General features: G+C 47.7%; 1 protein-coding gene across 2 annotated transcripts in view; it reads right to left on the bottom strand.

Moving 5' to 3' along the window:
* LOC310863261 (sodium-coupled neutral amino acid transporter 3-like) overlaps window positions 1-25,610 on the bottom strand; it is a 150,100-nt gene that overhangs the window by 13,792 nt on the left and 110,698 nt on the right. For both annotated transcript variants that reach the window (XM_083771469.1, XM_083771470.1), the window contains 5 exons: window positions 23,326-23,408; window positions 22,446-22,504; window positions 12,805-12,972; window positions 9,644-9,723; window positions 1,637-1,737 (listed from right to left, as the gene is read on the bottom strand). In XM_083771469.1, coding sequence (XP_083627595.1) covers window positions 1,637-1,737; window positions 9,644-9,723; window positions 12,805-12,972; window positions 22,446-22,504; window positions 23,326-23,408 — 491 coding nt within the window. The remainder of the gene's footprint in view (window positions 1-1,636; window positions 1,738-9,643; window positions 9,724-12,804; window positions 12,973-22,445; window positions 22,505-23,325; window positions 23,409-25,610) is intronic.

Here is a 25,610-nt window from a genome sequence, read left to right as displayed (position 1 = left end):
GATCTGCTATTTTTCAATAGCTAAAGCATAACATGATGCTGACACCAAAATGGGTTCCCGTTCAGAATGGGTTAAATTTCAATGATGCCGAGTTTGATATACAGTACATTAGTACGCCAGTGTAGATCTGCTACTTTGGCTACTCTTGTTAACATTTGAACGTGAACGTGGTCTTGTCTGTCAGTAATAAATATTGAACCAAAGAAAAGTAGTAACAAGAGTATTAACCCAGTGACTAAACAATAACTGTATTGGATCAGTTTTTCCCCAATTCCTGACAAGTAACAGTTGAGGAGTCTGAGGACATACCGTAAGGTTTCCTCCCAAAAGCAACGATATTTGTTTCAATAAAAATGTCAATCAATCGGTGCCCCCTTTTGAGCAGCAGAGATATTGTGCTTTGAGCTTCAGGAAGTACCTCTTGTGATTCAGTATTGTTCCACTATGCGAATAAGGTTACTTATATTATTTGTATATTATTATTGTTTTTAATAATATAGGTTGCATGGACCTTATATTTAGAAATTTGCTCAAATTACACAAGTAAGCAAATTGTATCATTTTTCTTCTATCTAACAAAGAACTGCACATGCTATGCAGTATGACTCCTTTTGAAGGTATATTTGATGCTACGGTGTTATGCAAATAAGGATAAATGATTAGTTTAACTTCATTATATTGTTTGGAAATGAGGTGAACCAACACCAATGCACCACAAGAGGGAGCAAGGGACACGCATTTAGAAAGCAACACAAAACCAAAGAATATGTCCTGGAGCGACAATATACAGTATAACCTCACATGCTGTAGATATTGTCGGTGTTGGGCAGAAACCTTTGCGAAAACATAACTTTTCAGGAATTGAAAAAAAAAAAAAAAAAAAAAAACTGTTCCAATGGATTAAATGTAGAGTTCTGCAGTTATTTGATACGAAACAGACAGACGTTAATTGTAGCAACTTTCCACCTATACCGTCCCCATTTTGGACAAGTCATTATAGAGCACCGAAGTCTGACGTCACTTCCAGTAGAGGGCGTCAGTCCCCAGGTTCATGTATTTGTTTAGTTGCATTGAAATCCCCATTGAGGCGATTTTAGATCGCCTCATATAACAACTGTGTTTGAAAAATGAACATGTCACCCCGGCCGCTTCACTCATATGGATATGAAGAATCAACTGACTGAGAGAAAACGCTAATGTTACTGCTGCTGAATTAGTTAGATTTTCGCTAGAAGCAGACTGTATCATAATGAGTGACTGACTGTCGCAAAACGATACAGAGACACCTCCCTGACAATAACGCCGAGACAGCTTGTTTATTTTTGGACCACAACGCTTATAGTAGACGATATTAAGATCACCCCATGTTATTCTCCATAGAGAAACTACTTCCGTGAACCAGGGGAATCGTCGGGATGAGCGAGTTACGTCAGGACTTCGGTGCTCTATAGGTGGAAATTGTACCAGATTCTCAAAAATAGTCACAATAGCCGATCAAGCCGAACAAGCACACAATGTGTCACAGCACAGCACAACGTGAGCAGATGTAGAGAAAGGAAAGGGGTGACATGCTCTTACCATAGAAGGTCAGGGGTCAGGGGTCAGAGGTCAAAGGCCAGGGGTGACATGCTCTTACCATAGAAGGTCAGGTAGCCAAAGAGGGCAGCCAGGAAGTACATGGTGTACATGACCAGAATGGATATATTGGACACCTGCTGCATCCTCTTCGTAGTGGGGCTGAAATGACACCACAGGTGGACGCTTAGGGGAATATGTGACCATTCTGTTCCACCATGTGTGGAGAAGCACCGTTTGAACATGATTTGATTCTGAGCTCATTAACCCAATTCTGACCTGAGATCAGATTCATACGAGGTTTCCACTGGACACACACTGGTTCTGATTAACCCATTCTGACCTGAGATCAGATTCTAGAAATGTCAGTCGCTCTTCTATTTTTCAAAAATAGCAGACCTACAAGCTCGTATCGCGCCACTCGGTGGCGCGATATGAGCTTGTAGATCTGCTATTTTTCAATAGCTAAAGCATAACATGATGCTATAACACCAAAATGGGTGCCCGTTCAGAATGGGTTAATATTGGAACACAGAGCAATTTAACACCTATTGTTTGCCAAATAATATCAGTTAAACCTCCTTGAAGCTTATTGATTAACTCACCACATGAAGACCTGAATTCATGGATATCTTTTAGGTTTTTGTCGCATTCCTAAGCCAACATTTTGATGACCAGCAGTGGTTCACAATGCTATGGAGACACAAAGAGTCTCCATAGCAGTGGTTCACAATGCTATGGAGACACAAAGAGTCTCCATAGCAGTGGTTCACAATGCTATGGAGACACAAAGAGTCTCCATAGCAGTGGTTCACAATGCTATGGAGACACAAAGAGTCTCCATAGCAGTGGTTCACAATGCTATGGAGACACAAAGAGTCTCCATAGCAGTGGTTCACAATGCTATGGAGACACAAAGAGTCTCCATAGCAGTGGTTCACAATGCTATGGAGACACAAAGAGTCTCCATAGCAGTGGTTCACAATGCTATGGAGACACAAAGAGTCTCCATAGCAGTGGTTCACAATGCTATGGAGACACAAAGAGTCTCCATAGCAGTGGTTCACAATGCTATGGAGACACAAAGAGTCTCCATAGCAGTGGTTCCCAATGCTATGGAGACACAAAGAGTCTCCATAGCAGTGGTTCACAATGCTATGGAGACACAAAGAGTCTCCATAGAATATCCATGAATTCAAATCTCCATGGGGTGAGTAATCGTTAGGGGGAAAAAAAAGTTTTGGTGGTGAACTACCCCTTTAACCCTCTAAGACCCAGCGTTGCTTTTTAGCAACAAATTTATTTTAATTAATTACTAAATTATTATTATTTTCTGTTCTTTTTTCACCTAAACGTCATCAGTGATGTTCATTGCAATGCCATTTCAATGCCATTGGTCATGATATTTGCATATAAATACCCCCCACAGAGGCTGAAATTCACACAAATTAAAAATGTCTGGACTCTGTGCGATTTTGATTTTTTTTTAACCTAAGACTTTTGACCTTTAACCTAATAAAAGTAGGTACAATAATTGTAATATATGTTTTTTCGTGATCATTAGAATGTCTAGAACATGTTTTATTCATTATTGTGAAAGATATCCCCCAAATGTAAATTATGAATTTATTATATTATTATTATAATTCTTTCATCACACTTTATTTTTTTTAATCTTTTTTAACATATTTTTTAGTCTTAGTCCTATTAGTACAAAGTAGTAGTAAGGTTGAAATCTATTTTTTTGCAAGTAGAAATGAATGCGGGTCTTAGAGGGTTAAGGAGCCACAGTGTGACATTGTAAATGAAGCGTGTCTTACTTGTGGAGCTCAGTGTAGATGGGTAGGAGCCACAGTGTGACATTGTAGATGAAGTGTGTCTTACTTGTGGAGCTCAGTGTAGATGGGTAGGAGCCACAGTGTGACATTGTAAATGAAGCGTGTCTTACTTGTGGAGCTCAGTGTAGATGGGTAGGAGCCACAGTGTGACATTGTAAATGAAGGGTGTCTTACTTGTGGAGCTCAGTCTAGATGGGTAGGAGCCACAGTGTGACATTGTAAATGAAGCGTGTCTTACTTGTGGAGCTCAGTGTAGATGGGTAGGAGCCACAGTGTGACATTGTAAATGAAGTGTGTCTTACTTGTGGAGCTCAGTGTAGATGGGTAGGAGCCACAGTGTGACATTGTAAATGAAGGGTGTCTTACTTGTGGAGCTCAGTGTAGATGGGTAGGAGCCACAGTGTGACATTGTAAATGAAGCGTGTCTTACTTGTGGAGCTCAGTGTAGATGGGTAGGAGCCACAGTGTGACATTGTAGATGAAGCGTGTCTTACTTGTGGAGCCACAGTGTGACATTGTAGATGAAGCGTGTCTTACTTGTGGAGCTCAGTGTAGATGGGTAGGAGCCACAGTGTGACATTGTAAATGAAGCGTGTCTTACTTGTGGAGCTCAGTGTAGATGGGTAGGAGCCACAGTGTGACATTGTAAATGAAGCGTGTCTTACTTGTGGAGCTCAGTGTAGATGGGTAGGAGCCACAGTGTGACATTGTAAATGAAGCGTGTCTTACTTGTGGAGCTCAGTGTAGATGGGTAGGAGCCACAGTGTGACATTGTAAATGAAGGGTGTCTTACTTGCGGAGGCACAGTCTAGATGGGTAGGAGCCACAGTGTGACATTGTAAATGAAGGGTGTCTTACTTGCGGAGGCACAGTCTAGATGGGTAGGAGCCACAGTGTGACATTGTAAATGAAGCGTGTCTTACTTGTGGAGCTCAGTGTAGATGGGTAGGAGCCACAGTGTGACATTGTAAATGAAGTGTGTCTTACTTGTGGAGCTCGGTGTAGATGGGTAGGAGCCACAGTGTGACATTGTAAATGAAGCGTGTCTTACTTGTGGAGCCACAGTGTGACATTGTAAATGAAGTGTGTCTTACTTGTGGAGCTCGGTGTAGATGGGTAGGAGCCACAGTGTGACATTGTAAATGAAGTGTGTCTTACTTGTGGAGCTCAGTCTAGATGGGTAGGAGCCACAGTGTGACATTGTAAATGAAGCGTGTCTTACTTGTGGAGCTCCGTGTAGATGGGTAGGAGCCACAGTGTGACATTGTAAATGAAGCGTGTCTTACTTGTGGAGCTCAGTGTAGATGGGTAGGAGCCACAGTGTGACATTGTAAATGAAGCGTGTCTTACTTGTGGAGCTCAGTGTAGATGGGTAGGAGCCACAGTGTGACATTGTAAATGAAGGGTGTCTTACTTGTGGAGCTCGGTGTAGATGGGTAGGAGCCACAGTGTGACATTGTAAATGAAGTGTGTCTTACTTGTGGAGCCACAGTGTAGATGGGTAGGAGCCACAGTGTGACATTGTAAATGAAGCGTGTCTTACTTGTGGAGCTCGGTGTAGATGGGTAGGAGCCACAGTGTGACATTGTAAATGAAGTGTGTCTTACTTGTGGAGCTCAGTGTAGATGGGTAGGAGCCACAGTGTGACATTGTAAATGAAGTGTGTCTTACTTGTGGAGCTCAGTGTAGATGGGTAGGAGCCACAGTGTGACATTGTAAATGAAGCGTGTCTTACTTGTGGAGCTCAGTGTAGATGGGTAGGAGCCACAGTGTGACATTGTAAATGAAGGGTGTCTTACTTGTGGAGCTCAGTGTAGATGGGTAGGAGCCACAGTGTGACATTGTAAATGAAGCGTGTCTTACTTGTGGAGCTCAGTGTAGATGGGTAGGAGCCACAGTGTGACATTGTAAATGAAGGGTGTCTTACTTGTGGAGCTCAGTGTAGATGGGTAGGAGCCACAGTGTGACATTGTAAATGAAGGGTGTCTTACTTGTGGAGCTCAGTGTAGATGGGTAGGAGCCACAGTGTGACATTGTAAATGAAGGGTGTCTTACTTGCGGAGCCACAGTGTAGATGGGTAGGAGCCACAGTGTGACATTGTAAATGAAGTGTGTCTTACTTGTGGAGCCACAGTGTAGATGGGTAGGAGCCACAGTGTGACATTGTAAATGAAGGGTGTCTTACTTGTGGAGCTCAGTGTAGATGGGTAGGAGCCACAGTGTGACATTGTAAATGAAGCGTGTCTTACTTGTGGAGCCACAGTGTAGATGGGTAGGAGCCACAGTGTGACATTGTAAATGAAGTGTGTCTTACTTGTGGAGCCACAGTGTAGATGGGTAGGAGCCACAGTGTGACATTGTAAATGAAGTGTGTCTTACTTGTGGAGCTCAGTGTAGATGGGTAGGAGCCACAGTGTGACATTGTAAATGAAGTGTGTCTTACTTGTGGAGCTCGGTGTAGATGGGTAGGAGCCACAGTGTGACATTGTAAATGAAGTGTGTCTTACTTGTGGAGCTCCGTGTAGATGGGTAGGAGCCACAGTGTGACATTGTAAATGAAGTGTGTCTTACTTGTGGAGCCACAGTGTAGATGGGTAGGAGCCACAGTGTGACATTGTAAATGAAGTGTGTCTTACTTGTGGAGCCACAGTGTAGATGGGTAGGAGCCACAGTGTGACATTGTAAATGAAGTGTGTCTTACTTGTGGAGCTCAGTGTAGATGGGTAGGAGCCACAGTGTGACATTGTAAATGAAGGGTGTCTTACTTGTGGAGCTCAGTGTAGATGGGTAGGAGCCACAGTGTGACATTGTAAATGAAGCGTGTCTTACTTGTGGAGCCACAGTGTAGATGGGTAGGAGCCACAGTGTGACATTGTAAATGAAGCGTGTCTTACTTGTGGAGCTCAGTGTAGATGGGTAGGAGCCACAGTGTGACATTGTAAATGAAGCGTGTCTTACTTGTGGAGCTCAGTGTAGATGGGTAGGAGCCACAGTGTGACATTGTAAATGAAGCGTGTCTTACTTGTGGAGCCACAGTGTAGATGGGTAGGAGCCACAGTGTGACATTGTAAATGAAGTGTGTCTTACTTGTGGAGCTCAGTGTAGATGGGTAGGAGCCACAGTGTGACATTGTAAATGAAGCGTGTCTTACTTGTGGAGCTCAGTGTAGATGGGTAGGAGCCACAGTGTGACATTGTAAATGAAGCGTGTCTTACTTGTGGAGCCACAGTGTAGATGGGTAGGAGCCACAGTGTGACATTGTAAATGAAGTGTGTCTTACTTGTGGAGCTCAGTGTAGATGGGTAGGAGCCACAGTGTGACATTGTAAATGAAGTGTGTCTTACTTGCGGAGCTCAGTGTAGATGGGTAGGAGCCACAGTGTGACATTGTAAATGAAGGGTGTCTTACTTGTGGAGCTCAGTGTAGATGGGTAGGAGCCACAGTGTGACATTGTAAATGAAGCGTGTCTTACTTGTGGAGCTCAGTGTAGATGGGTAGGAGCCACAGTGTGACATTGTAAATGAAGGGTGTCTTACTTGTGGAGCTCAGTGTAGATGGGTAGGAGCCACAGTGTGACATTGTAAATGAAGCGTGTCTTACTTGCGGAGCTCAGTGTAGATGGGTAGGAGCCACAGTGTAGATGGGTAGGAGCCACAGTGTAGATGGGTAGGAGCCACAGTGTGACATTGTAAATGAAGCGTGTCTTACTTGTGGACCTCAGTGTAGATGGGTAGGAGCCACAGTGTGACATTGTAAATGAAGGGTGTCTTACTTGTGGAGCTCGGTGTAGATGGGTAGGAGCCACAGTGTGACATTGTAAATGAAGCGTGTCTTACTTGTGGAGCTCGGTGTAGATGGGTAGGAGCCACAGTGTGACATTGTAGATGAAGCGTGTCTTACTTGTGGAGCTCAGTGTAGATGGGTAGGAGCCACAGTGTGACATTGTAAATGAAGTGTGTCTTACTTGTGGAGCCACAGTGTAGATGGGTAGGAGCCACAGTGTGACATTGTAGATGAAGCGTGTCTTACTTGTGGAGCTCAGTGTAGATGGGTAGGAGCCACAGTGTGACATTGTAAATGAAGTGTGTCTTACTTGTGGAGCCACAGTGTAGATGGGCAGGAGCCACAGTGTGACATTGTAAATGAAGTGTGTCTTACTTGCTGAGCTCAGTGTAGATGGGTAGGAGCCACAGTGTGACATTGTAAATGAAGTGTGTCTTACTTGTGGAGCCACAGTGTAGATGGGTAGGAGCCACAGTGTGACATTGTAAATGAAGGGTGTCTTACTTGCGGAGGCACAGTCTAGATGGGTAGGAGCCACAGTGTGACATTGTAAATGAAGCGTGTCTTACTTGTGGAGCTCAGTGTAGATGGGTAGGAGCCACAGTGTGACATTGTAAATGAAGCGTGTCTTACTTGTGGAGCTCAGTGTAGATGGGTAGGAGCCACAGTGTGACATTGTAAATGAAGCGTGTCTTACTTGTGGAGCTCGGTGTAGATGGGTAGGAGCCACAGTGTGACATTGTAAATGAAGGGTGTCTTACTTGTGGAGCTCAGTGTAGATGGGTAGGAGCCACAGTGTGACATTGTAAATGAAGCGTGTCTTACTTGTGGAGCTCAGTGTAGATGGGTAGGAGCCACAGTGTGACATTGTAAATGAAGGGTGTCTTACTTGTGGAGCTCAGTGTAGATGGGTAGGAGCCACAGTGTGACATTGTAAATGAAGCGTGTCTTACTTGTGGAGCTCAGTGTAGATGGGTAGGAGCCACAGTGTGACATTGTAAATGAAGGGTGTCTTACTTGTGGAGCTCAGTGTAGATGGGTAGGAGCCACAGTGTGACATTGTAAATGAAGGGTGTCTTACTTGTGGAGCTCAGTGTAGATGGGTAGGAGCCACAGTGTGACATTGTAAATGAAGGGTGTCTTACTTGTGGAGCTCAGTGTAGATGGGTAGGAGCCACAGTGTGACATTGTAAATGAAGCGTGTCTTACTTGTGGAGCTCAGTGTAGATGGGTAGGAGCCACAGTGTGACATTGTAAATGAAGGGTGTCTTACTTGTGGAGCTCAGTGTAGATGGGTAGGAGCCACAGTGTGACATTGTAAATGAAGCGTGTCTTACTTGTGGAGCTCAGTGTAGATGGGTAGGAGCCACAGTGTGACATTGTAAATGAAGCGTGTCTTACTTGTGGAGCTCAGTGTAGATGGGTAGGAGCCACAGTGTGACATTGTAAATGAAGTGTGTCTTACTTGTGGAGCTCAGTGTAGATGGGTAGGAGCCACAGTGTGACATTGTAAATGAAGCGTGTCTTACTTGTGGAGCTCAGTGTAGATGGGTAGGAGCCACAGTGTGACATTGTAAATGAAGGGTGTCTTACTTGTGGAGCTCAGTGTAGATGGGTAGGAGCCACAGTGTGACATTGTAAATGAAGCGTGTCTTACTTGTGGAGCTCAGTGTAGATGGGTAGGAGCCACAGTGTGACATTGTAAATGAAGGGTGTCTTACTTGTGGAGCTCAGTGTAGATGGGTAGGAGCCACAGTGTGACATTGTAAATGAAGCGTGTCTTACTTGTGGAGCTCGGTGTAGATGGGTAGGAGCCACAGTGTGACATTGTAAATGAAGCGTGTCTTACTTGTGGAGCCACAGTGTAGATGGGTAGGAGCCACAGTGTGACATTGTAAATGAAGCGTGTCTTACTTGTGGAGCTCAGTGTAGATGGGTAGGAGCCACAGTGTGACATTGTAAATGAAGCGTGTCTTACTTGTGGAGCCACAGTGTAGATGGGTAGGAGCCACAGTGTGACATTGTAAATGAAGCGTGTCTTACTTGTGGAGCTCAGTGTAGATGGGTAGGAGCCACAGTGTGACATTGTAAATGAAGGGTGTCTTACTTGTGGAGCTCAGTGTAGATGGGTAGGAGCCACAGTGTGACATTGTAAATGAAGGGTGTCTTACTTGTGGAGCCACAGTGTAGATGGGTAGGAGCCACAGTGTGACATTGTAAATGAAGTGTGTCTTACTTGTGGAGCTCGGTGTAGATGGGTAGGAGCCACAGTGTGACATTGTAAATGAAGTGTGTCTTACTTGTGGAGCTCAGTGTAGATGGGTAGGAGCCACAGTGTGACATTGTAAATGAAGTGTGTCTTACTTGTGGAGCTCGGTGTAGATGGGTAGGAGGGTAATGGGTAGGGTAATGGGTAATGGGTAGTAGGGTAATGAAGTGTGTCTTACTTGCGGAGCTCGGTGTAGATGGGCAGCACCTCTGGATGGCACACGAATGCAAAGGCCAGGATGGGAACGGTGTACGCCGTCTATAATGACATGCACAACCATACGTTTCATATATCATTAATTACACGAGACACGGCTGTAACAACAAGCTGTCTGTTTGTATTCAAAGTACAGTATGTCATTCTGTTTGCAATGACACAATACCCTGCATCGTCAAATCACAACACAAGTCCACCAAACCTGATTGATTACCGTTGAAAGTTTGCGTCAAAGTATTTATATCCCCTCGCCTCATTAACAGTTTCCGTGCCTTGAATGGATTACTCCAGGTTAATGTCGCTGCCGTATCGGACATACCCGCCTTTTGTTTTATGTGTTTAATCCGCCGTAATGTAATGAATCAAAAGAAAATCCGTCTTCGTCGCGGAGTATGAGACTGGATGCCTTCGCTGTGATGACAAAACCGGAAATCGTCACATGCTGTGGGCTGCTAGGGCTTCTGGGAAATTGAGGCCAATGGAAATGCATTGGATGCAACGCCTCATTGAAACCAATCTTGTGTGCGTCTTCCGGGTGCACCAAGATGGTGGATGCTACACACAGATCATAACAAACCACGGGAGCTTTTTTTGATGGATTTTCGCGGATTAAAAGCCCAAATAATTCAGCGTATGCTCTAAAGGTAATACAACAATCTCGGCAGTGAAGGGGGGTTGATTAAAATGCGGGTTAATCGTAAAAAACAGTCAAACTGTTAAGCTTCCTTGGTGACATAAGATTACAATGTGAATTTGATATTGATGTTTGGCAATTTGTTGCTCCAGTGGTATGTCCTGAGGTGGCACAATGCCACCCCTGGAATACGAGGTACCCCCTTTGTGTGTTCGGAAATACGCTCAATGAGAGCGCTGGAGTGCTCACGGGTGTTCTCTGGACCGGTACCACAATGGAAACAAGCCCTTTTGTGTTCTTTTGTTTTTACTGTACTGCCGTACAGTAAGTAACCAAACTTGTTAATTAACAGTTTGACTGTTTTTTACGCATTTTAATCAACCCCCTTTCACTGCCGAGATTGTTGTATTACCTTTAGAGCATACGCTGATTATTTGGGCTTTTAATCCGCGAAAATCCAGCGAAAAAAGGTCCTGTGGTTTGTTATGATCCGAGTGTCGCATCCACCATCTTGGTGCACCCGGAAGACGCACACAAGACTGGTTTCAATGAGGCGTTGCACCCAATGCATTTCCATTGGCCTCAATTTCCCAGAAGCCCTAGCAGCCCACAGCATGTGACGATTTCCGGTTTCGTCATCATAACAAATGCATCTAGACTGTTTGTCCGCGACGAAGACGGATTTTCTTTTCATTTATTACAATACAGCGGATTAATCACATAAAACAAATGGCGGGTATGTCCGATATGGCAGCGACATTAACCTGGAGTAATCCATTCCCGGCACGGAAACTGTTAAGTAATAATCAATCAATCAATAAATCGTTCAGGGGCACGGTGGCACAGTTGGTATTGGTAGTGCTGTCGCCTCACAGCTAGAAGGTCCTGGGTTCGATTCCCGCTCGGGGCGCTGTGGGTGCTGGCGGCGTGTTTCCTCCTCCGCGTCATCAGTGCCCATACCCGAAGGCGGGGTTGGCGAAAGGGCCTTTCTGTGTGGAGTTTGCATGTTCTCCCCGTGTCCCCTAGGGTAGGTACCCTCACATGTTCTCCCCGTGTCCCCTAGGATAGGTACCCTCACATGTTCTCCCCGTGTCCCCTAGGGTAGGTACCCTCACATGTTCTCCCCGTGTCCCCTAGGGTAGGTACCCTCACATGTTCCCCCCGTGTCCCCTAGGGTAGGTACCCTCACATGTTCTCTCCGTGTCCCCTAGGGTAGGTACCCTCACAAAAACATGCAGTAATCCTGGTCTCTAAACTGCCTCCCCCTGGCCAGCCGGGACGCCTGATGGAGGGGAAAGGAACTGGTTGGAATAACGTGTTCCTTCCACGCGATACGTCCAACCAGGGAAACTCCCCCCTGTCAGGTGTAAAGGAGCAACTTGGACACTCAGGCATGAAGGAAGCATGAGTTCAAGTCCGTTGCTCTCCCTAGGTTGGTGGAGGGTGTGTAGAGCCCAGGATCACATCACAGGATGATTGACACAGGGGTGAAAAATGGGTTACAAAATCGTGGGACAAAAAATATAAAAAAAAATCGTTCAGAATAAAGGTCATTACACAGTGGCGAATTAGCGACGCGATGCGAATAAGCGATCTGAAAATGCGAAATATTGCATGTTGCAGTTCGCCTGCAAATCTCTGCAAAATACGACACCAGAGCGAACAAATAAAAGCGAAAACGGTCGCACATTCGCACATTCGCCACTGATGTGGAAGCTTGCATGGACTTCAATTGGTTTTTTTTTATGCGAATTATTCGCACGAATATATCGCGTCGCCAATTCGCCAGTGTGTAATGACCTTAAGTGCTCGGAGCAGCGGCGGCGTGCTGGTTTTCTGAGTATCTGAACATTTGTGTCAACAATGATCGTAGAATGAAGTTTCTTTGCAAAATATGATATGATGGTTCTGGTTTCTTGTCTACCTATCAGTTCATGCTGGTGGACACGTCTGTCTATGAGTTCATGGTGAACATGTCTACCTGTGGGTTTAGTGAACATCTCTACCTGTGAGTTTAGTGAACATCTCTACCTGTGAGTTTAGTGAACATGTCTACCTGTGAGTTTAGTGAACATCTCTACCTGTGAGTTTAGTGAACATCTCTACCTGTGAGTTTAGTGAACATGTCTACCTGTGAGTTTAGTGAACATGTCTACCTGTGAGTTTAGTGAACATGTCTACCTGTGAGTTTAGTGAACATCTCTACCTGTGAGTTTAGTGAACATCTCTACCTGTGAGTTTAGTGAACATGTCTACCTGTGAGTTTAGTGAACATCTCTACCTGTGAGTTTAGTGAACATGTCTACCTGTGAGTTTAGTGAACATCTCTACCTGTGAGTTCAAGGTGCACATGTCTACCTGTGAGTTCAAGGTGAACATGTCTACCTTTGAGTTTAGTGAACATCTCTACCTGTCAGTTCATGGTGAACATGTCTACCTGTGAGTTTAGTGAACATCTCTACCTGTCAGTTCAAGGTGAACATGTCTACCTTTGAGTTCATGATGAACATGCGCGGTCCACAGTCGTACTCATCCTCGGCCTCGTGCACCAGGCCGTTGTGGGCGATGGCCGAGGCGTTGAGGTCGAGGTGTGCAGCCGTGCTGTTAGACGTGTACTCCTCGAATGGACAGGGAATCTGGAACTTCTTGTAGATAACCTGCAGAGAGACATGGACATAGACATGAGAGGGGAATAACCTGCAGAGAGACATGGACATGAACATGAGAGGGGAATAACCTGCAGAGAGACATGGACATAGACATGAGAGGGGAATAACCTGCAGAGAGACATGGACATAGACATGAGAGGGGAATTGCAGGGTTAGTTAAGCACTTAAACCCTCGTGACAGAGAAAACTAGACCCCATGGCTTGCTCTAATATGCCTTTACTGATAGTGAAGTGAAGTTAGACAGGAGACGGAGAGAGAGAGAGAGAGAGAGAGAGAGAGAGAGAGAGGGGGAGAGAGAGAGATGGGGAGTGACATGCAGCAAAGGATTGGGACTCAAACCTGTGTGGTGTTATCATGCTAAAATAGAAGCCATTGTTCTTGCATCAATAATGATAACGCCAGGTTTCTGAACTGTCCACAGCCCTCCTCTGAGACACAGAGAGAGTAGGCAGGTTTCTGAACTGTCCACAGCCCTCCTCTGAGACACAGAGAGAGGAGACAGGTTTCTGAACTGTCCACATCCCTCCTCTGAGAGACAGAGAGAGTACACAGGTTTCTGAACTGTCCACAGCCCTCCTCTGAGACATAGAGTGAGTAGACAGGTTTCTGAACTGTCCACAGCCCTCCTCTGAGACACAGAGAGAGTAGGCAGGTTTCTGAACTGTCCACAGCCCTCCTCTGAGACACAGAGAGAGGAGACAGGTTTCTGAACTGTCCACATCCCTCCTCTGAGAAACAGAGAGAGTACACAGGTTTCTGAACTGTCCACAGCCCTCCTCTGAGACACAGAGTGAGTAGACAGGTTTCTGAACTGTCCACAGCCCTCCTCTGAGACACAGAGTGAGTAGACAGGTTTCTGAACTGTCCACAGCCCTCCTCTGAGACACAGAGAGAGGAGACAGGTTTCTGAACTGTCCACAGCCCTCCTCTGAGACACAGAGAGAGGAGACAGGTTTCTGAACTGTCCACAGGCCTCCTCTGAGACACAGAGTGAGTGGACAGGTTTCTGAACTGTCCACAGCCCTCCTCTGAGACACAGAGTGAGTAGGCAGGTTTCTGAACTGTCCACAGCCCTCCTCTGAGACACAGAGTGAGTAGGCAGGTTTCTGAACTGTCCACAGCCCTCCTCAGAATGAGTAGACAGAAATGGTGGCATCTTATAATGAGCATGAGTGAGGACCAATGATGTGAAGATAATAGGTTGAACATACAGTAGGCAAAGTGCTCCACTGTCCTATGTTTTATTTTGCCGTATTGTAACGGCATGCGGTGAAAACTACGATCTACGAGGTGAATGGCGATGGCAGAAATAGGGATGCCAGGTTGGTGAATGGTGATGGCAGAAATAGGGATGCCAGGTTGGTGAATGGTGATGGCAGAAATAGGGATGCCAGGTTGGTGAATGGTGATGGCAGAAATAGGGATGCCAGGTTGAAAGTGGATAAAGAGCAGGCATCGGGGAAAACAATTTTCACTTTTCAGCTGCCCTTCTCACCAACAAATGCAACAATAAAACACTAATCTTTTTAGACACCATTTATTTCATTCGGATTAGCAGAGACATTTTCTGTGAAAAAAAAAAAAAATCTTTTGAGGGGCCCCTGCTGCCCAAGGGCCCCTGGGCACGTGCCCAAAGTGCCCATATGGTAGATCCGGCCCTGGCTTTTGGAGATCAGCATCACATGAAGAGGCAAACGAAAGCATAGAAAAGGCTACTTATAATTATAATGGTGCTGCTTACTGAAACAAACAGATTCTCAGGCTAATTATTATTATGCTGCAACGCGTTGTTCGCTTAGAATAATATTCTGTTTGCCGGCATTAAGTCTCACTGTGAAAAACCATTTCACTGCATATTAGTGTGAGTCAGTCTAAGCACTTTGGTTTCCCTTTGATGTCCTATAAGCAGCTCTAACATTCCTCTATAATACCACACAGTGCTGCAAACAGAGCTGTGTAGAGGGATTAAAATGTCATGCCAAATCAGACAAGTCAGCAAAAATATACCGACCCCACACAGAGCGCCAGGCCGTGACGAATGACTGCCTGCCTGCCAGGAACACACTGCCATGCACCATGTACTCACCGCAGTGGGGAACACACTGCCATGCACCATGTACTCACCGCAGTGGGGAACACACTGCCATGCACCATGTAGTCACCGCAGTGGAACACACTGCCATGCACCATGTACTCACCGCAGTGGAGAACACACTGCCATGCACCATGTACTCACCGCAGTGGAACACACTGCCATGCACCATGTACTCACCGCAGTGGAACACACTGCCATGCACCATGTACTCACCGCAGTGAGGAACACACTGCCATGCACCATGTACTCACTGCAGTGAGGAACACACTGCCATGCACCATGTACTCACCGCAGTGGAACACACTGCCATGCACCATGTACTCACCGCAGTGGAGAACACACTGCCATGCACCATGTACTCACCGCAGTGGAACACACTGCCATGCACCATGTACTCACCGCAGTGGAACACACTGCCATGCACCATGTACTCACCGCAGTGGGGAACACACTGCCATGCACCATGTACTCACCGCAGTGGAACACACTGCCATGCACCATGTACTCACCGCAGTGGAACACACTGCCATGCACCATGTACTCACTGCAGTGAGGAACACACTGCCATGCACCATGTACTCACCGCAGTGGAACACACTGCCATGCACCATGTACTCACCGCAGTGGAGAACACACTGCCATGCACCATGTACTCACCGCAGTGGAACACACTGCCATGCACCATGTACTCACCGCAGAACACACTGCCATGCACCATGTACTCACCGCAGTGGAACACACTGCCATGCACCATGTACTCACCGCAGTGAGGAACACACTGCCATGCACCATGTACTCACTGCAGTGAGGAACACACTGCCATGCACCGTGTACTCACCGCAGTGGAACACACTGCCATGCACCATGTACTCACCGCAGTGAGGAACACACTGCCATGCACCATGTACTCACCGCAGTGAGGAACACACTGCCATGCACCATGTACTCACCGCAGTGGAACACACTGCCATGCACCATGTACTCACCGCAGTGAGGAACACACTGCCATGCACCATGTACTCACCGCAGTGGAACACACTGCCATGCACCATGTACTCACCGCAGTGGAACACACTGCCATGCACCATGTACTCACCGCAGTGGAACACACTGCCATGCACCATGTACTCACCGCAGAACACACTGCCATGCACCATGTACTCACCGCAGTGGAACACACTGCCATGCACCATGTACTCACCGCAGTGGGGAACACACTGCCATGCACCATGTACTCACTGCAGTGGAGAACACACTGCCATGCACCATGTACTCACCGCAGTGGGGAACACACTGCCATGCACCATGTACTCACCGCAGAACACACTGCCATGCACCATGTAGTCACCGCAGTGGAACACACTGCCATGCACCATGTACTCACCGCAGTGGAACACACTGCCATGCACCATGTACTCACTGCAGTGGAACACACTGCCATGCACCATGTACTCACCGCAGTGAGGAACACACTGCCATGCACCATGTACTCACCGCAGTGGAACACACTGCCATGCACCATGTACTCACCGCAGTGAGGAACACACTGCCATGCACCATGTACTCACCGCAGTGGGGAACACACTGCCATGCACCATGTACTCACCGCAGTGAGGAACACACTGCCATGCACCATGTACTCACCGCAGTGGGGAACACACTGCCATGCACCATGTACTCACCGCAGTGAGGAACACACTGCCATGCACCATGTACTCACCGCAGTGGAACACACTGCCATGCACCATGTACTCACCGCAGTGAGGAACACACTGCCATGCACCATGTACTCACCGCAGTGGAACACACTGCCATGCACCATGTACTCACCGCAGTGGAACACACTGCCATGCACCATGTACTCACCGCAGTGAGGAACACACTGCCATGCACCATGTACTCACCGCAGTGAGGAACACACTGCCATGCACCATGTACTCACCGCAGTGGGGAACACACTGCCATGCACCATGTACTCACTGCAGTGGAACACACTGCCATGCACCATGTACTCACCGCAGTGGGGAACACACTGCCATGCACCATGTACTCACCGCAGTGGAACACACTGCCATGCACCATGTACTCACCGCAGTGGGGAACACACTGCCATGCACCATGTACTCACCGCAGTGGGGAACACACTGCCATGCACCATGTACTCACCGCAGTGGAACACACTGCCATGCACCATGTACTCACCGCAGTGAGGAACACACTGCCATGCACCATGTACTCACTGCAGTGGAACACACTGCCATGCACCATGTACTCACTGCAGTGGAGAACACACTGCCATGCACCATGTACTCACCGCAGTGAGGAACACACTGCCATGCACCATGTACTCACCGCAGTGGAGAACACACTGCCATGCACCATGTACTCACCGCAGTGGAACACACTGCCATGCACCATGTACTCACCGCAGTGGGGAACACACTGCCATGCACCATGTACTCACCGCAGTGGAACACACTGCCATGCACCATGTACTCACTGCAGTGGAGAACACACTGCCATGCACCATGTACTCACTGCAGTGAAACACACTGCCATGCACCATGTACTCACCGCAGTGGAACACACTGCCATGCACCATGTACTCACCACAGTGGAACACACTGCCATGCACCATGTACTCACCGCAGTGGAACACACTGCCATGCACCATGTACTCACCGCAGTGGGGAACACACTGCCATGCACCATGTACTCACTGCAGTGGAGAACACACTGCCATGCACCATGTACTCACTGCAGTGAGGAACACACTGCCATGCACCATGTACTCACCGCAGTGGAACACACTGCCATGCACCATGTACTCACTGCAGTGGAGAACACACTGCCATGCACCATGTACTCACCGCAGTGAGGAACACACTGCCATGCACCATGTACTCACCGCAGTGGAGAACACACTGCCATGCACCATGTACTCACCGCAGTGAGGAACACACTGCCATGCACCATGTACTCACCGCAGTGAGGAACACACTGCCATGCACCATGTACTCACCGCAGTGAGGAACACACTGCCATGCACCATGTACTCACCGCAGTGGAACACACTGCCATGCACCATGTACTCACCGCAGTGGAACACACTGCCATGCACCATGTACTCACTGCAGTGAGGAACACACTGCCATGCACCATGTACTCACCGCAGTGGGGAACACACTGCCATGCACCATGTACTCACCGCAGTGAGGAACACACTGCCATGCACCATGTACTCACTGCAGTGAGGAACACACTGCCATGCACCATGTACTCACCGCAGTGAGGAACACACTGCCATGCACCATGTACTCACCGCAGAACACACTGCCATGCACCATGTACTCACCGCAGTGGAACACACTGCCATGCACCATGTACTCACTGCAGTGGAGAACACACTGCCATGCACCGTGTACTCACCGCAGTGAGGAACACACTGCCATGCACCATGTACTCACCGCAGTGAGGAACACACTGCCATGCACCATGTACTCACCGCAGTGAGGAACACACTGCCATGCACCATGTACTCACCGCAGAACACACTGCCATGCACCATGTACTCACCGCAGTGGAACACACTGCCATGCACCATGTACTCACCGCAGTGAGGAACACACTGCCATGCACCATGTACTCACCGCAGTGGAGAACACACTGCCATGCACCATGTACTCACCGCAGTGGATCACACTGCCATGCACCATGTACTCACCGCAGTGGAACACACTGCCATGCACCATGTACTCACCGCAGTGGAACACACTGCCATGCACCATGTACTCACCGCAGTGGAACACACTGCCATGCACCATGTACTCACCGCAGTGGGGAACACACTGCCATGCACCATGTACTCACTGCAGTGAGGAACACACTGCCATGCACCATGTACTCACCGCAGTGGAGAACACACTGCCATGCACCATGTACTCACCGCAGTGGAACACACTGCCATGCACCATGTACTCACCGCAGTGGAACACACTGCCATGCACCATGTACTCACCGCAGTGGGGAACACACTGCCATGCACCATGTACTCACCGCAGTGGAGAACACACTGCCATGCACCATGTACTCACTGCAGTGGAACACACTGCCATGCACCATGTACTCACCGCAGTGGAGAACACACTGCCATGCACCATGTACTCACCGCAGTGAGGAACACAAACACACTGCCCATGTTCACTCATGTACTCGACGCGCAGTTGGAACACACTGCCATGCACCATGTACTCACCTAGATCGCGTGTAACACACTGCCATGCACCATGTACTCACCGCAGTGGAACACACTGCCATGCACCATGTACTCACCGCAGTGGAACACACTGCCATGCACCATGTACTCACCGCAGTGGAACACACTGCCATGCACCATGTACTCACCGCAGTGGAACACACTGCCATGCACCATGTACTCACCCGCAGTGAGAACACACTGCCATGCACCATGTACTCACCGCAGTGAGAACACACTGCCATGCACCATGTACTCACCGCAGTGAGGAACACACTGCCATGCACCATGTACTCACCGCAGTGAGAACACACTGCCATGCACCATGTACTCACCGCAGTGAGGAACACACTGCCATGCACCATGTACTCACCGCAGTGGGAACACACTGCCATGCACCATGTACTCACCGCAGTGAGAACACACTGCCATGCACCATGTACTCACCGCAGTGGAACACACTGCCATGCACCATGTACTCACCGCAGTGGAGAACACACTGCCATGCACCATGTACTCACCTGCAGTGGGAACACACTGCATGCACCATGTACTCACGCAGTGAGGAACACACTGCCATGCACCATGTACTCACCGCAGTGGAACACACTGCCATGCACCATGTACTCACCGCAGTGGAACACACTGCCATGCACCATGTACTCACTCGCAGTGGAGAACACACTGCCATGCACCATGTACTCACTGCAGTGAGGAACACACTGCCATGCACCATGTACTCACCGCAGTCGGAGAACACACTGCCATGCACCATGTACTCACCACAGTGAGGAACACACTGCATGCACCATGTACTCACCGCAGTGGGAACACACTGCCATGCACCATGTACTCACCGCAGTGAGGAACACACTGCCATGCACCATGTACTCACCGCAGTGGAACACACTGCCATGCACCATGTACTCACCGCAGTGAGGAACACACTGCCATGCACCATGTACTCACCGCAGTGGAGAACACACTGCCATGCACCATGTACTCACCGCAGTGAGGAACACACTGCATGCACCATGTACTCACCGCAGTGGGGAACACACTGCCATGCACCATGTACTCACCGCAGTGAGGAACACACTGCCATGCACCATGTACTCACCGCAGTGGAACACACTGCCATGCACCATGTACTCACTGCAGTGAACACACTGCCATGCACCATGTACTCACTGCAGTGGGGAACACACTGCCATGCACCATGTACTCACCGCAGTGGGAACACACTGCCATGCACCATGTACTCACCGCAGTGGGGAACACACTGCCATGCACCATGTACTCACCGCAGTGGGGAACACACTGCCATGCACCATGTACTCACTGCAGTGAGGAACACACTGCCATGCACCATGTACTCACTGCAGTGAGGAACACTCTGCCATGCACCATGTACTCACCGCAGGTGGAACACACTGCCATGCACCATGTACTCACTGCAGTGGAACACACTGCCATGCACCATGTACTCACTGCAGTGGAACACACTGCCATGCACCATGTACTCACCGCAGTGAGGAACACACTGCCATGCACCATGTACTCACCGCAGTGAGGAACACACTGCCATGCACCATGTACTCACCGCAGAACACACTGCCATGCACCATGTACTCACCGCAGTGAGGAACACACTGCATGCACCATGTACTCACTGCAGTGGAACACACTGCCATGCACCATGTACTCACTGCAGTGGAACACACTGCCATCAGGAGGGGGGGGGGGGGGGGGGGAGACACCATGTACTCACCGCAGTGAGGAACACACTGCCATGCACCATGTACTCACCGCAGTGAGGAACACACTGCCATGCACCATGTACTCACCGCAGTGGAACACACTGCCATGCACCATGTACTCACTGCAGTGAGGAACACACTGCCATGCACCATGTACTCAACCGCAGTGAGGAACACACTGCCATGCACCATGTACTCACCGCAGTGGAACACACTGCCATGCACCATGTACTCACCGCAGTGGAACACACTGCCATGCACCATGTACTCACCGCAGTGGAACACACTGCCATGCACCATGTACTCACTGCAGTGGAACACACTGCCATGCACCATGTACTCACCGCAGTGGAACACACTGCCATGCACCATGTACTCACCGCAGTGAGGAACACACTGCCATGCACCATGTACTCACCGCAGTGAGGAACACACTGCCATGCACCATGTACTCACCGCAGTGAGGAACACACTGCCATGCACCATGTACTCACCACAGTGGGGAACACACTGCCATGCACCATGTACTCACCGCAGTGAGGAACACACTGCCATGCACCATGTACTCACCGCAGTGGAGAACACACTGCCATGCACCATGTACTCACCGCAGTGAGGAACACACTGCCATGCACCATGTACTCACCGCAGTGGAACACACTGCCATGCACCATGTACTCACCGCAGTGGAACACACTGCCATGCACCATGTACTCACCGCAGTGGAGAACACACTGCCATGCACCATGTACTCACCGCAGTGAGGAACACACTGCCATGCACCATGTACTCACCGCAGTGGAGAACACACTGCCATGCACCATGTACTCACCGCAGTGGAACACACTGCCATGCACCATGTACTCACTGCAGTGGGGAACACACTGCCATGCACATGTACTCACCGCAGTGGGGAAATGCCTCCACTATGCTTAAGGTTTCACACCCGTGGTGCGCTACTGGTGGTGGACAGTATAAACTAGGTATACATTTACTTGGCTGCTGTACTAAAGTAATTCTTTGTAAACTTATGACTTTCACAGTTTCACTCCACTACATCTCTGGGATTAAGGCACCCTGATGGGAGCCAAACGGTACAAAAATACATGATGAATAATTATCGCCCACCACTGTGGACAGAAGAGGAAGAGCTATAGCATCAGCCACTTACTGCGGAGAGGAAGAAGACCATTGCAGCTGAGGGAGAAGCTACTTACTGCGGAGAGGAAGAAGACCATGCAGCTGAGGAGAAGCTACTTACTGCGGAGAGGAAGAAGACCATGCAGCTGAGGGAGAAGCTACTTACTGCGGAGAGGAAGAAGACCATGCACTGAGGGAGAAGCTACTTACTGCGGAGAGGAAGAAGACCATGCAGCTGAGGGAGAAGCCGCTGGTGTAGCCCAGGTAGCCTGTGGACGGGGAAACGAATGGAAAGCCTTTAAAAATCACAGTTCCCTATATTGGAATTCAGGGGACAGGACTGGGGGGGGGGGGGGGGTCAGTGCATGGTTCTCAAAGTGGGGTCCGGGGACCCCCAAGGGATTACCAGGTGGTCCCCAGCAAACCTTTGGCAAACCTTTAGCGATTCAAAACATAGCAGATAAGCTCAAACACATCAACTTGTACTGTATCTGCTACTGTTGACAAAGTTGAAATATGGGAATAGTTTGGGTAATAATGAGGTCATTCTGACCCTCCACGAAAAGGCCTTGTTGTTGACCTTCCCTCTTCTGGCAGAAAACCTTTTCAGATGGGGGGGGGGGGGGGGGGGGGGGGTCGGCGGCCAATCCAATTTTGAGGTCCTTGACATGAAAAGGTTTGAGAAGCACTGCTTTAATCAGACCATTGTGTGTCCAGTGGAAACCTGGTGTGAATCTGATCTCAGGTCAGAATGGGTTCATCAGACCAGTGTGTGTCCAGTGGAAACCTGGTGTGAATCTGATCTCAGGTCAGAATGGGTTCATCAGACCAGTGTGTGTCCAGTGAAACCTGGTATGAATCTGATCTCAGGTCAGAATGGGTTAATCAGACCATTGTGTGTCTAGTGGAAACCTGGTATGAATCTGATCTCAGGTCAGAATGGGTTCATCAGACCAGTGTGTGTCCAGTGGAAACCTGGTGTGAATCTGATCTCAGGTCAGAATGGGTTCATCAACCAGTGTGTGTCCAGTGGAAACCTGGTGTGAATCTGATCTCAGGTCAGAATGGGTTAAGGTGAGATGGTACTCACCCAGCTGTTTCATCAGAGCCAGGGGCAGGATGATGCTGATGGAGACCATGATGACCAGGTACTTTCCATTCAGGTACCACAGACTGGAATATAATTCAAAAGCATTTTATTATCATCATATTATTCTAGATTCACACATAAAGGGAAATATGTCAAGCCTTTGGCTTTCCTCATTTTAAACTTGATGAGTGCAGCATACAGCTCATGAAAAAGAAAATATATATACATTTTGAAAACAAAATTATACATTTATTCTTTTTATTATTCATTTCTAATTTGTGTCATTTTCCTTACATATTCCTTACATGCACACTTTACCATGATATTCAAAATGTCTGACATGTGCTATGTCGCTGGCTGCTGCACTCAGCAATAACAACATTAGGAGCAATGTAGCACATTGTATACCTAAGTTCTTATAGTATAAGAACCTAAGTTCTTATAGTATAAGAACCTAAGTTCTTATAGTATAAGAACCTAAGTTCTTATGGTATAAGAACCTAAGTTCTTATAGTATAAGAACCTAAGTTCTTATGGTATAAGAACCTAAGTTCTTATGGTATAAGAACCTAAGTTCTTATAGTATAAGAACCTAAGTTCTTATGGTATAAGAACCTAAGTTCTTATGGTATAAGAACCTAAGTTCTTATGGTATAAGAACCTAAGTTCTTATAGTATAAGAACCTAAGTTCTTATGGTATAAGAACCTAAGTTCTTATAGTATAAGAACCTAAGTTCTTATGGTATAAGAACCTAAGTTCTTATGGTATAAGAATACTCTTATACAACAGTAGGACCAATGAACCACTTTCAACCTGGCATCCCTATGTTGTATGTAATAATAGGGGAAGACTTTCCCACACTTTCAACGAATTTAAAAAGCCTTTTGAAAATAGCAAAACAATGTTTGTGATCTTTTAAATTGTTTTCATCACACCATCTGTTGTTAATTAGTATAGGGACTCGGGAGTGAGTATTAATCCATTCTGAACGGGAACCCATTTTGGTGTCAGCATCATGTTATGCTTTAGCTATTGAAAAAAAGCAGACCTACAAGCTCATAGCGCGCCACCGAGTGGCGCGATACGAGCTTGTAGGTCTGCTATTTTTGAAAAATCGAAGAACGATTGACATTTTTAGAATCTTATCTCAGGTCAGAATGGGTTCATCAGACCAGTGTGTGTCCATGTGGAAACCTCGTATGAATCTGATCTCAGATCAGAATGTGTTAATAAGTGATTAATTTCCAGCCAGAAATCTGATGACGGGAGATCTTTGTTGCATAAGGCAAATTGCATAAGGAGAGTTGTGTGACAGCTCAGAGGCACGGCAAGAGTGATGGTGACATGACACCGACACCCCCCCCCCCCACCCAAACAACATCAAGTAGATGCCAAGCATCCACACTGTACTATCATGTCCACCATAACCCGTCTATAGACACACTGTACTATCATAACCACCATAACCCGTCTATAGACACACTGTACTATCATAACCACCATAACCCATCCAGACACACTGTACTATCATAACCCGTCCAGACACACTGTACTATCATAACCCGTCCAGACACACTGTACTATCATAACCCGTCTATAGACACACTGTACTATCATAACCCGTCCAGACACACTGTACTATCATAACCCGTCTATAGACACACTGTACTATCATAACCCGTCCAGACACACTGTACTATCATAACCCGTCTATAGACACACTGTACTATCATAACCACCATAACCCATCCAGACACACTGTACTATCATAACCACCATAACCCGTCTATAGACACACTGTACTATCATAACCCGTCCAGACACACTGTACTATCATAACCACAACATCACATGTCCCACCCAGACATTCTGAAGCCTTCTTGAAGACAGTGACCTCACAGAGGTTCTGCAGAGGTGAAGCCAGTGACCTCACAGAGGTTCTGCAGAGGTGAAGCCAGTGACCTCACAGAGGTTCTGCAGAGGTGAAGCCAGTGACCTCACAGAGGTGAAGCAGAGGTGAAGACAGTGACCTCACAGAGGTTCTGCAGAGGTGAAGACAGTGACCTCACAGAGGTTCTGCAGAGGTGAAGACAGTGACCTCACAGAGGTGAAGCAGAGGTGAAGCCAGTGACCTCACAGAGTTTCTGCAGAGGTGAAGACAGTGACCTCACAGAGCTTCTGCAGAGGTGAAGCCAGTGACCTCACAGAGTTTCTGCGGAGGTGAAGCCAGTGACCTCACAGAGGTGAAGCAGAGGTGAAGCCAGTGACCTCACAGAGTTTCTG

This window comes from Protomyctophum parallelum, assembly GCF_964188405.1.
Source record: "Protomyctophum parallelum genome assembly, chromosome: 8".
In the NCBI taxonomy this organism is placed as follows: Eukaryota; Metazoa; Chordata; class Actinopteri; order Myctophiformes; family Myctophidae; genus Protomyctophum; species Protomyctophum parallelum.
The sequence above is the reverse complement of the archived record's forward strand: the minus strand, read 5'-3'. Positions and strand labels throughout refer to the sequence as shown.